At 40.8% G+C, this 13,059-nt stretch overlaps 1 protein-coding gene across 8 annotated transcripts in view; it reads left to right on the top strand.

Moving 5' to 3' along the window:
- The window catches only part of GNE (glucosamine (UDP-N-acetyl)-2-epimerase/N-acetylmannosamine kinase), a 40,629-nt gene that overhangs the window by 13,621 nt on the left and 13,949 nt on the right, over nucleotides 1-13,059 (top strand). For 7 of the 8 annotated variants that reach the window (XM_086683503.1, XM_086683502.1, XM_086683498.1 and 4 more), the window contains 6 exons: nucleotides 515-667; nucleotides 2,781-2,993; nucleotides 7,427-7,514; nucleotides 8,251-8,461; nucleotides 11,520-11,649; nucleotides 12,701-12,922. In XM_086683503.1, coding sequence (XP_086539629.1) covers nucleotides 515-667; nucleotides 2,781-2,993; nucleotides 7,427-7,514; nucleotides 8,251-8,461; nucleotides 11,520-11,649; nucleotides 12,701-12,922 — 1,017 coding nt within the window. The remainder of the gene's footprint in view (nucleotides 1-514; nucleotides 668-2,780; nucleotides 2,994-7,426; nucleotides 7,515-8,250; nucleotides 8,462-11,519; nucleotides 11,650-12,700; nucleotides 12,923-13,059) is intronic. The other variant, XM_086683496.1, reaches the window with a different exon arrangement.

The following is a 13,059-nucleotide window of genomic DNA, read 5'->3' as shown; positions in this document are numbered from 1 at the left end:
AACTGAGCCACCCAGGTGCCCCTGAACTATTTTGGGTTTTAAAACAATGGGTTCTAGTGACAGCTACTTAAAGTTAGATATTTTGTTTATGGTAGCAAGCACCTTTATAAAATTTGCTGGATTCTTGGACTTGGTGCTCTAAATTCTTACTTTTTTATTTATTTTTTTATTTTTATTTTTTTGAGAGAGAGTGCACAGGGAGGGGCAGAGAGGGAGAGAGAATCTTAAGGTCCACATCCAGTGCCAAGCCCAACTCGGAACTTGATCTCAGGACTGTGAGATCGTGACTTGAGCCAAAATCAAGAGTTGGATGCTTAACCGACTGAGCCACCCAGGCGCTCCAAGTTCTTAGTGTTTGATCCTATGTCCAGATACTCTACCTGGAATGTGACAAACTTTTTTCCTTAAAACTTTTGAAAACACAGACTTTGGGGTCTTAACGTTTTAGAATTTGCTTCTTCCTCTTTAAGATTCTTAACTAATGAAGCAACGTGGTTTGATTTTCTTTAAACAGGTGATGATGTAAAATCTAAAGATTACATTGTTGCGCTACAGCACCCTGTGACCACTGACATTAAGCATTCCATAAAAATGTTTGAATTAACATTGGATGCGCTTATCTCATTTAACAAGCGGACCCTAGTTCTGTTTCCAAACATAGATGCAGGTAATTGGAAATGAAATTATGCCACCTCCTTTTCTGATTTTATGTTTCTATTATGTCCCCTTTTGACTGCCCCTCCTATCTTATCTTATCATTGAAGGCCACTGTATTCTGAAATGCATTCCAGTTTTTAGGGGGTCACCAATATTGTAGTAGATTGAAGTTTGTGATGTTTTTGCCAAGTCTGATAGAAACTGGGTAGGAAAGAAAGAAATACTTAAAAAAAGTTTTCTCTAATCTCCACTGTAGTTCCAAGTTTAGTCTCTGTCCCCCAGTTTCCACCAATGAGAAAATGCAGTAGCTAAAAGACAAACCTTAGAGAGTGAAAGGGTATCTCTAGGAAAGTAATGATCCAAGTGAGTGCAATAAAATAGCCCTTACTGTTATTTCTTGTTCCCTTATTTATATTAGCTATACCTTAATCTTGAGCACAGGCAGTTTAGATCCGGAGTCCCCAACCAGTTTGTCCTTAAGCCTGACCTGGTTGATCACCTACTGGTGGATGGTACTGTAGCCTTTGGTGCTGGTGAGACCTTAGGCAGGTTAATGGGAATGTGAGCTATAAGTGAGAAATGCAGAGCAGGGCCTGGTGCTACAGAATTTTCAAGTACTGGTTTAGCTGACACCACTCGTTGCTGAGCTTTTAGGCATTTTTTGGTAAAGGAGGCAGGACTCTTCTCTGCAGTATCAAGATGTCAGCATCTTACTCTGAAAGTATTCTTCTTAGTGTCTCTTGAATAATCTTTTCTATTAGGGGAAACAAAGTAGGATGTTAGTTGGAAAAAAGAAGAACTCCCAACCCAGGTTTCATCCCGGTAACATATTAGTATTTCAAAAATGTTAATATTGATTCTTCTAACCCTTTAAATTTTCTATAAATATTTGGTAATGTAATTATATATCTCTGATTCAATATTCATTGTCCGCGATACTCTGTTTATAATATACTTTCCTGATTGTACACACTTTAGAATTAGAGATATTTTTCCCCAGTGAAAATAAAGGGCCCCAGGAATGCCCAAATCATGTCTGCTACATGCCCCTCTCCTCCTCACGGGGCTTTTGATAAAATTAACACAAGGAACTTAAGGGAAGTAAGAATCACGGCATCCATTTATCATTATGAGGCTTAGTGCCCAATTCCCCAATGGAGGAGAATAGAAGTAGTGTCTGTGGTTTAGCCTTAAGGCCAGAGAAAGCCTTCAGTGAGCCTAAATCTGAATCTCAGAATAGTACTACCTTCTGGCGTACTAAATACTACAATAATTATAGTTGATGACTGACGTGCTCTGGCAGAACTGGATATAGAGAGGGGTGGCCAGGCCTGCGGTAGGGAGTTAGACCCTGAGTCTGTCACCTACCTTGCCACATAGAGAAAGTTAAAAAGAGAGAAAGCACATGTGTGCCCAACTTCTGTTACGTCAGTGGCTCCGCCCACCATTAAATATGGTGTGCTAACACAGTTTGGTGCTCACGGTCTTGTCTAAGTAATAAGATTAGCAACCTTATCTCCCTTGTTAGATGCTGGTTAGGAAAGGGTGAGTAAAGAGGCAAGCAGAGAGGCATTAATTATTGCCTCCCCCTTCATACACCTGTACCATTTTAAATAATCCTGCATTTAATATAAAATACCAGCCACAGTATCAGGTTCTACATGCATTTTGTTGGAGTTTAGTCCATGTAATCAGGGATGCTATCCAGTTGAGCAGTTGTTAGGGTAAATATGAGCATAGCTAAGGCAGAGGCTCTCTAATCAGCTTGGTGTGTGGAGCCCGAGACCTTTCAATTTAGGAACTCCCAGCTTAAGAGAGAGACACTGTTGGCCGGTCTTGCTTCTTAGTTGTTGTTTAATGTAAAGGCTTTTATTGGGGCATTAGTAAGAGGTATTTACTTTGATGAATGCTGTTTAATGTTCCTAGATGAGTTGAAGCAGAGAGCTGACCAGACATTTTAAATATTCATCATTCCTGGAAAGATCAGTAATTAAAACTATTATCTCCCTAATAACCATTGTGCATCTGCATAGAACAATTTCTTTAAGTGGGGCTATACTTGCCAGTGAAAATGGTTTTTTTAATCTCATAAACCATTTAACAGTTGATTTTCATTTTCACAGGGAGCAAAGAGATGGTTCGAGTGATGCGGAAGAAGGGCATTGAGCATCATCCCAACTTCCGTGCAGTTAAACACGTCCCATTTGACCAGTTTATACAGCTGGTTGCCCATGCTGGTTGTATGATTGGGAACAGCAGCTGTGGAGTACGAGAGGTTGGAGCTTTTGGAACACCTGTGATTAATCTTGGAACACGTCAGATTGGAAGAGAAACAGGTATTTACCTTTGTCCATGTCTCAGCTATCTAGAGATATATATGAAAGCAGTGGCTCTGGCAAGCACAGTGTGGTCATTGCCCTGCTGTCTAACCAATCAGATTAGTAACTTGGCCTCCCATGGTAGGCAGTAGCTAGGAGAAGGTGAGAGAAGAGGCATTAAGTATTGGCTCCCCCTCATACATCTGTAACATCTTTAAAATTCTGTATATGAATTATTACAAGGCAGTGCTGGCATATATTTTTATGAATCAGTGAGTGAATGAGGTTAATGACCAGTTGTAGCCTAAAATCTGTAAATAGCACAAAGTGATTACCAAATTTTTTTAGGGCTCTACATTTATTTTTATTGTCTTTGTAATATCAGAGCTAAGAGTTTCTTAGCTGATTATGGTCTTTGATGGCTGTGGGTAAGTTAGAATGGTTGAATGTATTATAAGTATATGAATGCTAGTCTCATTTTTGGGTACAGTAGAGTACTTTTAGTGAGTAGTTTCGAGCATGAAAACTCTAAGATGCTCCCTTAATAACTGAAGGATAAAGAAATTTTATTATTAATTTGCTAATTGAGTTAGATCTTGTTTTTAATAGTAGTCTAAATTCTAATACTATACATGGAAATATATTTCTGTAGCTAATGGAAAAATGTATGGACTTTGTGAAAAAAGAACAAGACTAGAATCAAGGAGGTTAGTTTCAGCTCTGCTTTTTCTCTATTCGTAATTGCTACCCTAATTTTCTGTTGTCTTTAGGTCTTCTTTCCCTTACATTATTATTTGTTTTTAATTTACATCCAAGTTAGCATATAGTGCAACAATGATTTCAGGGGCAGATTCCTTTATGCCCCTTACCCATTTAGCCCATCCCCCCCTCCCACAACCCCTCCAGTAACTCTCTGTTCTCTATATTTAAGAGTCTCTTATATTTTGTCCCTCTCCCTGTTTTTATATTATTTTTGCTTCCCTTATGTTCATCTGTTCTGTGTCTTAAAGTCCTCATATGGGTCATATGGTATTTGTCTTTCTCTGACTAATTTCGCTTAGCATAATACCTTCTAGTTCCATCCATGTAGTTGCAAATGGCAAGATTTCATTCTTTTTGATTGCTGAGTAATCCTCCATTGTGTATATACACCACATCTTCTTTATCCATTCATCCATCGATGGACATTTGGGCTCTTTCCATACTTTGGTTATTGTTGATAGTGCTGGTATAAACGTTGGGGTGCATGTGTCCCCTTGAAACAGCACACCTGTATCCCTTGGATAAATACCTAGTAGTGCAATTGTTGGGTCGTTGGGTATTTCTGTTTTTAATTTTCTGAGGAACCTCCATACTGTTTTCCAGAGTGGCTGCACCAGTTTGCATTCCCACCAGCAGTGCAAAAGAGATCCTCTTTCTCCACATCCTTGCCAACATCTGTTGTTGCCTGAGTTGTTAATGTTAGCCCTTCTGACAGGTGTGATGAGGTGGTATCTCAGTGTGGCTTTGATTTGTATTTCACTGATGATGAGTGATGTGGAGCATTTTTTCATGTGTCGGTTGGCCATCTGGTTGTCATCTTTGGAGAAGTGTCTATTCATGTCTTTTGCCCATTTCTTCACTGGATTATTTGTTTTTTGGGTATTGAATTTGATATCCCCTTTCATTCTTAACATATTACCTTGCTCCCCACTTCACAGAGAAAATACAAACCACTGAATGGAAATTCTTTTGACTCCATTCATTAAGAAAATATTTAATAAACACCTAGTATGTGTAGGCACTGGGATTTGTCAGTAAACCAGACTAACAAGGGCTGAGCTCTCGTAGAATTTCATTTTAGTGGGAGGGGAGATAGATGATAGACAAAAAAGAAAAAAAAAAGAAGACTGTCAGAATTTATGTGTAGTGTGCAGGGTGTAACCTGCAGGTGATGTGCCGGGCTACATTAGACTGCATCAGGGAAGGCCTCGTTGAGGAGATGACACTTCAGCTGAGATCTGAGTAACAGTGAATCTGCTGTGTGAGGATCAGAGAGAAGCAGAGGGAACAGCCAGTGAGAAGACCCTAAGACAGGAACAAGCTTGATGTATTTGAGCAGCAAAAGGCCAGTGTAGCAGGAGGGTACTGGGCGGGAGGAAGAGCGATACAAGATGATGTCAGAGAAGGAGGCAGACCTTTGTAAGCCAGGGTAAAAAATGTGGGGTTTTTCCCAAGTATCATGGAAAGCCATTTATGGGAGGATGACACGATGTGACTTGCATTTTGGAAAAACCACTCTGCTGCTCTATGAGAGTGGAATGTGGTGGGACAGGAGTGGAAGCAGGGAGACTACTTGAGAGGTTATTTCAGTTGATATGAGAGTTGATAGTGGCTTAGAGTACATGATAATAACAGAAATGGACAAAAGTTAGATTTGGGGATTGTTATAGGACTTGCTGCTGCTTGGATGTGAGCAGTGAAAGGAAGAAACTTGCAGATTTTTGGATTGAGCAGTGGGGGCACTCTTTGCTGACATAGGGGACACCGTGGGAGGAACACATTTGGGAGGGGTGCAATTAAGAGTTCTCTAATAGCTGTGTTAAGTTTGAGATGCCTATTAGATATCAAAGTGGACATGGCAGACAAGCAGCTAGATAGTTCCAGGGAGAGTCAGAGTTGGAGATAGAAGTTTTAGAGTGATTGGCATGTGGATGTTGTTTAGTTAGGATATTAGTTCATCTGCTGTAACAGAGAGAACCAAGATAATAGTGCCTAAGTGGGATTTTCTTTGTTTCTCATTGGTATAACTCCATGGTTATCAGAAATTTAGCCTCCATCTGTCTGCTTGAGGGATGCTAATCTTGCTATCAAGTCCACATTTTAGTCATTGGGAAGGAAGAGGAGGGAAGATGTCCTTCTTTTAAAAGCACAACCTGTAAATTTCAAATATTTCTTCATGTATCCTGTCAGAACATAGTCACAGGCTCACAGCTAGCAGTAGGGGAAGGTAAAGAATATAGTCTTGAGCTGGATTATCAGATGCCTGGCTAAAAATTCTGATGCTAGTACAGACAAAGGATATGGAGATAATGGTGCACCCTGCCAGAGATGTCATTTAAAATGAAGGGATTGGGGCGCCTGGGTGGCTCAGTCGGTTAAGCGGCCGACTTCAGCTCAGGTCATGATCTCGTGGTCCGTGAGGGCTGTGAGTTCGAGCCCCGCGTCGGGCTCTGTGCTGACAGCTCAGAGCCTGGAGCCTGTTTCAGATTCTGTGTCTCCCTCTCTCTGACCCTCCCCCTCCCCCATTCATGCTCTGTCTCTCTCTGTCTCAAAAATAAATAAATGTTAAAAAAATTTTTTTTTTTTTTTTTTTTAAATAAAATGAAGAGATTATAGGAGATTAACCAGGGTAACACGTAAATAGGGAAGAGAATGGAATCCACAACCAACTGCCGGAGCTAGTCAGCATTTAGAGTTCTGGTGAGGAGGAGGGGGCCAGTGGGAAGACTGAAAAGGAGTTGCCAGTGAGTCCAGAGGAAACCCAGGAGTGTGATAGCATTAAAGCCCAGAAAAGAAAATGTTTCCAGGAGATGGTGTTGAACGCTGCTCAGAGTTCAAGGACAATGTGAAAGAAGAATTGAACACTGGATCTGGCATCGGGTCTTTAGTCAAAGGCAGTCTTGTACTTTGTCATTTGTCACCACACTTCTATAAACACATGTCCATCCATCCTTTCCTCCATACCTCTTTACATTGGAAGGGTTGGCATCTCTTTCCTGCCCATTGCTCAGCCTTCTACCCGTGTTCTAGATCCGTACCCTTCCTGCCTTCTCAGGGACCTCAGGGGTATCCTTTCTCTACCATGATTCTTTAGCCTCCTCATCATTTAAACATGCCTTCGCCTCTCACGTCTGAAAACCAACCCCTTCCTCAACCCCATGCCTCTTTCCAGCTCTTCTCTTCTTAGCTAGGTCTGTTGAAAAATATGGCCATTTTCACTGTATTTACTCCATTGCACTGGTCAGAAAATATATGGAGAAAAAGTGACTGAACAGCTGACTGGCTGATAGACTAATGGAACGACCTGGCCTGACTGCTGATGAACACCTGGCCAAGTAGATGGAAAGCAGGGTGGATTGAAAGAATGGACGCACTGAACGATTAGATGAGGGGTGGGGGGTAAGTGGGTACTAGATTAATGTACATCATTTATTTCAGTAAATCAACAAAAACTTGATTTATTCTTTTTGGGAATAAAGGACCCTAGTGTCCTTAAGTATTTGGTACATGGAAATCTTGTTGAAAGTGCTTTAAAGGTATAAAGGAGAAAAGTCGATGTTTCTCTGATAGACTCATTTGAAGTCCTCTGGGTTTCAGGGTTAATAATGAGCACAACACATTGCTAATTTCTTTATTCTTTGGATATTTCCACTTCCAAATCATTGTAATGTGTCACTGGGTTCATCTAGGGGAGAATGTCCTTCATGTCCGGGATGCTGATACCCAAGACAAAATACTACAGGCACTGCATCTTCAGTTTGGCAAACAGTACCCTTGGTGAGTATATACCCTTTCTAAAGAAGTGATTTAAAAGGGGGAGCTGTGGGCACCATTTTTAAGCTGTGATCATTCTTCAGTCATTTTAATAGAGCTTTTGTTATATATCCCTAGGGGTCCCTAGCTGTCAGGGAGACAGGGCTTGGCAATAGAACCCCTATTACTCTACAGGGGTTCAAATGGAGGATAGCTGTTTTTTATTTGTCTCAATTAATATAGCACTTCTGCCAGGAAATACTGCCTTAACCTACTTTGACTTTTTATAAATATTAGAAAATAACTGATTTTCTTTAAAAATAGTCTAGTTCAGCATTTTAATTTAGACTGCTCACCTTTCTGTTTCAAATTAATGAGATTTTCCTTTATTTGGATGTTTGAAATGTTTGAATTCTGAAAATTACTTTTTTTTCCTCACGAATGTAAAGGTTTAAAAAGCAATAAATAAATAGATTCATTGTCCCAAATTATGTTATATTCTGAAATTGGCTTAACAAAGGTAATTTGTCTTTGATGATAGAGACATTTGTTAATGGTATCCCAGTCTGGAATAGTTGTATTTCAACCAACAGTGGAGTTAGACATTCCGTTGATAATACGCTGAAGATATCAGATGTTATTTTAAAATGAAGAAGCACAACTTTATTACCTGAAGTCTTGGTTTCTTTTAGTACCGTGTCCTCCATACCATTTCACATGTATGAGAGAAGCATTTAATTTGACTTTTTTGATACTGCAGTTCAAAGATATATGGGGATGGAAATGCTGTTCCAAGGATTTTGAAGTTTCTCAAATCTATTGATCTTCAAGAGCCACTGCAAAAGAAATTCTGCTTTCCTCCTGTGAAGGAGAATATCTCTCAAGATATTGACCATATTCTTGAAACTCTAAGTGCCTTGGCTGTTGATCTCGGTGGGACAAACCTCCGAGTTGCAATAGTCAGCATGAAGGTAAAATAATTCCTAAGTCTTAACTTCATACCTCATGTAAATAACTGATCTTTTCTTTAAAGTATGGTTGGAAGGTAGGACTAGAAACATACATTAGAGTTTATAATCATTTGCCCACAGGATTGACTTTTAGATCCATTACAATGTTTGTCTCGCAATATTTTACAAATTATTGACATTTCAGAGAAATAAAATTCTCCGGGAATCCAAGTTAGTGAGACTTGAATTAACCATGGGAGACCCCTTAGGCACCAGAGAGGGCTCTTGCCACCCAGGAGACCTGGAATTCTATATTTGGTAACAGCATGTAGCATGTTGATTATGGTCATTATCCAGAGGAAGACATCAGCAAATGGGGAAGGGAATTGTATCTCCTCTAGAACATGATTTTTAGTTAAGTACAGCATACTTCAGTCCCTTAACCAAAAAATCAGCACTGTTGACAGAGACTGAGAGAGCATCATAAAAACACTAAATTGTTCATGTTAAAAGATCTCTGATGACTTAAGAATAAACCTACCAGAGGGGCACCTGGGTGGTTCAGTTGGTTGAGCATCTGACTTCGCCTCAGGTCATGATCTTAAGGCTGGTGAATTCTAGCTCTGCATTGGGTTCTGTGCTGACAACTCAGAGCCTGGAGCCTGCTTCAGATTCTGTCTCCCTCTCTATCTGTCCCTCCCCTGCTTGTGCTCTGTCTCTAAAAAATGAGTAAAGATTAAAAAAAAAAAAAAGCCTATGGGGCGCCTGGGTGGCGCAGTCGGTTAAGCGTCCGACTTCAGCCAGGTCACGATCTCGCGGTCCGTGAGTTCGAGCCCCGCGTCGGGCTCTGGGCTGATGGCTCAGAGCCTGGAGCCTGTTTCTGATTCTGTGTCTCCCTCTCTCTCTGCCCCTCCCCCGTTCATGCTCTGTCTCTCTCTGTCCCAAAAATAAATAAACGTTGAAAAAAAAAAAAAAAAAAAAGCCTACCAGAGAAGGTTCTGAAATCTTGTGGATATATAAAGTTTTAGGAGTCCATGAAAAATAGTAAGGTCTTAAAAAATAAAGTTGTTTAGGGGCGCCTGGGTGGCTCAGTCGGTTGAGCGTCTGACTTCGACTCAGGTCATGATCTCGTGGTCCGTGAGTTCAAGCCCCGCGTCGGGCTCTGTGCTGACAGCTCAGAGCCCTGGAGCCTGTTTCAGATTCTGTGTCTTATTCTCTGACCCTCCCCCGTTCATGCTCTCTCTCTGTCTCAAAAATAAATAAACGTTAAAAAAAATAAAAGTTGTTTAGATCAAATAGAGCAAAACAAAACCTAATTTTCTCAAAAGAAGTGGTGGTCTCCTTTGTAAATACTCTTTAAAAAGTATTAATAGAATGGGCACCTGGGTGGCTTAGTTGGATAAGTGTCCAACTTCGGCTCAGGTCATGATCTTACATTTGTGAGTTTGAGCCCACCACTGGGCTGTCTGTGTCAGTGTGGAGCCCACTTCAGATCCTCTGTCCCCCTCTCCCTCTGTCTCTCCCCCGCTTGCATTCACGCATTCTTTTCTCTCTCTCTCAAAAATAAACATTCAAAAAAATAATAGAAGATTTTCTTAACCTGAAGATGATCTATTCTGTATCAGTGGTCAGTACCCTTTGTAGTGGTGAAATTCTATAGAAAATCAAGAAGAAAAGAAATGTTTTCTGCAACATTATTTCACATAATTCTGGGGGAGTCACAAAGGGATAAAGCAAGGAACAAACAGCACAATCTCTCCTTCTCTGCCCCTCCCCTGCTTGTGCTTTCTCTCTCAAGATACATAAATAAAATTTAAAAAGATCAGTAACTTTCTACTTACATGAAATTTTAGGCAGATTTTTGAGTTTTCCTCTTGGTGAGTTTGTTAGCCTGACTGCCCATTAGCATTACCTGGAAGCTTTAAAAAAAACACAGATGCCCAGGCTATTTGAATCTCTGCAGGTGGGGTCGAGGGCATCACTATTTGTTCACTATTTGTTGAAGGTTGAGAAACACAACTTTAGGTTTACCTTTTAAAAAAATATTTATTTACTTTTGCACATGTGTGTGCACAAGTGGAGGAGGGGCAGAATAAGAGGGAGACAGTGAATCCCAAGCAGGCTCCTCGCTGTCAGCGCAGAGTCTGACGGTGTGGATCTCAAATCAAGTCAGATGCTTAATCAACTGAGCCACTCAGGCGCCCCACTTTCGGTGTCTTTTTAATGACAATCATTAGTGATTGCTTTAACCCTTGTAAATGGATAAAATCCATTAATAACAAAAGATTGGGAAAGAGCCTATTCAGAACAACAACCAAAATTGTAAGAATCATCTAAACTAACAACTTACGCAATCTGTCTATATGAAGAAAAGTATAAAACTTCAACAAATAATGTAAAGGCTTGAAAAGTGTCCTAGATGGGAATGCTGAGTATTTTTAAAATGTCAGCACTTTTCCAAATTGAATTACAAGTTTAATACAATTCTAGTCAACATTTCAGTGGGATTTTTTTAAAGTTTGGCAACATTATTCTGAAATTTACTCAAAATGATGCACAAGTGAGAAGAGCAAAGAAAAAACTTAAAAACCATAATTGGGAGAGACTCTCCTTGACTGGCTTTAAAACAGATCACAAAGCACAGTAATTTAAACATTTTGGAACCATGCCATTATTGGCTTCACTTATGGGAGGTGATCAGCGCTTACCTCCCTAGGATATATATTTAGGTGCCTCAGTTTTTAAGCAAGGAAGTTTTTTCAGCCTGAAAGAGTAAACTATGACCTTTTCGTGAAGATTGTGATTAGCCAGCACTGACTTTATGCGTAAGAGGGGCGCCGTGATTTGCTGTGAGCTGTTGTTGCTTCAGTAGCCATGTGCCAGAATGGTTTCTCAGGAAACTACTTGGACATAACCCCACGGCCGGCCCACATCAGAGCAGCTCCCTTCCTGAGCAGTCCTCTAAATCTACGGTACTCTCTATCCTATAGTGAAGTCTGATGTATCGTGAAAAAGGTCAGAAGATTCACAGGCTGCTTCTTAGCTTAGATCAATGAGACAGGGCTTTTTTCTCTTTTAGGGTGAAATTGTCAAGAAGTATACTCAGTTCAATCCTAAAACCTATGAAGAGAGGATTAATTTAATCCTACAGATGTGTGTTGAAGCTGCAGCAGAAGCTGTAAAACTGAACTGCAGAATTTTGGGAGTAGGTGAGATTGTGAATTACATATTCAAGAAATGTTCGTTTTTTTTTTTTAATATGAAATTTATTGGCAAATTGATTTCCATACAACACCCAGTGCTTATCCCCACAGGTGGCCTCCTCAATGCCCATCGCCCACTCTCCCCTCCCTCCTACCCTCCATCAACCCTATTTATTCTCAGTTTTTAAGAGTCTCTTATGGTTTGCCTCCTTCCCTCTCTGTAACTTTTTCCCCCCTTCCCCTCCCCCATGGTCTTCTGTTAAGTTTCTCAGGATCCACATAAGAGTGAAAATGTATGGTATCTGTCTTTCTCTGTATGACTTATTTCACTTAGCATAACACTCTCCAGTTGCATCCACGTTGCTACAAAAGGCCATATTTCATTCTTCCTCATTGCCAAGTACTATTCCACTATGTATATAAACCACAATTACTTTATCCATTCATCAGTTGATGGACATTTAGGCTCTTTCCATGATTTGGCTATTGTTGAAAGTGCTGCTATAAACATTGGGGTACACGTGCCCCTGTGCATCAGTACTCCTGTATCCCTTGGGTAAATTCCTAGCAGTGCTACTGCTGGGTCATAGGGTAGGTCTATTTTTAATTTTTTGAGGAACCTCCACACTGTTTTCCAGAGCGGCTGCACCAGTTTGCATTCCCACCAACAGTGCAAGAGGGTTCCCATTTCTCCACATCCTCTCCAGCGTCTATAGTCTCCTGATTTGTTAAGAAATGTTCATTTTGACATACAGAGTTTTCCAAGTTCTGATGCATGACTGACCATCATGTCACTGCTCTGTGTACAGATGGCTCCAGGGCCTATCTGTGGGCCCCAAGCGTGAGGACTTCCTAGAACCCCAGTAATTGTTATGGGTACATTGGTGGGGAGCTACAGATTTTGCTCGGAATTGCCTGACATTTCCTTGCAATCTTTGGTAATGCTTGTCTTAGGAGATCTTGGGTGAATTAATTTGTGTTTGAAACCCAGTAAGTTGGCATACTTTCTAAGGTTGCTTATGAGAATTATTTTCCTTGTGTGTGTGGTGGAGCTCAGGTATTTCCACGGGTGGCCGGGTAAATCCTCGGGAAGGAATTGTGCTGCATTCAACTAAACTGATTCAAGAATGGAACTCTGTGGACCTCAGGACCCCCCTGTCTGACACCTTACATCTCCCTGTGTGGGTGGACAATGATGGCAATTGTGCTGCCCTGGCGGAAAGGAAATTTGGCCAAGGAAAGGGCCTGGAAAACTTTGTGACACTTATCACAGGTACAGGTAAGAGGAGTAAGAGGTTGTTTGAGGAGCTAGAATGGGTGTTGGGGCATGCCTTCAGCACCAGCAGGCTGCTTGTGAGTGTGCTTTAGTGTTCACTTCCTGCCTGAGTAGAGCCAGGAGGTGAGCCCCACATGAGA

The sequence above is a fragment of the Puma concolor genome, chromosome D4 (assembly GCF_028749965.1).
Source record: "Puma concolor isolate L17-30 chromosome D4, mPumCon1.1.hap2, whole genome shotgun sequence".
Taxonomy (NCBI): domain Eukaryota; kingdom Metazoa; phylum Chordata; class Mammalia; order Carnivora; family Felidae; genus Puma; species Puma concolor.
The sequence above is the reverse complement of the archived record's forward strand: the minus strand, read 5'-3'. Positions and strand labels throughout refer to the sequence as shown.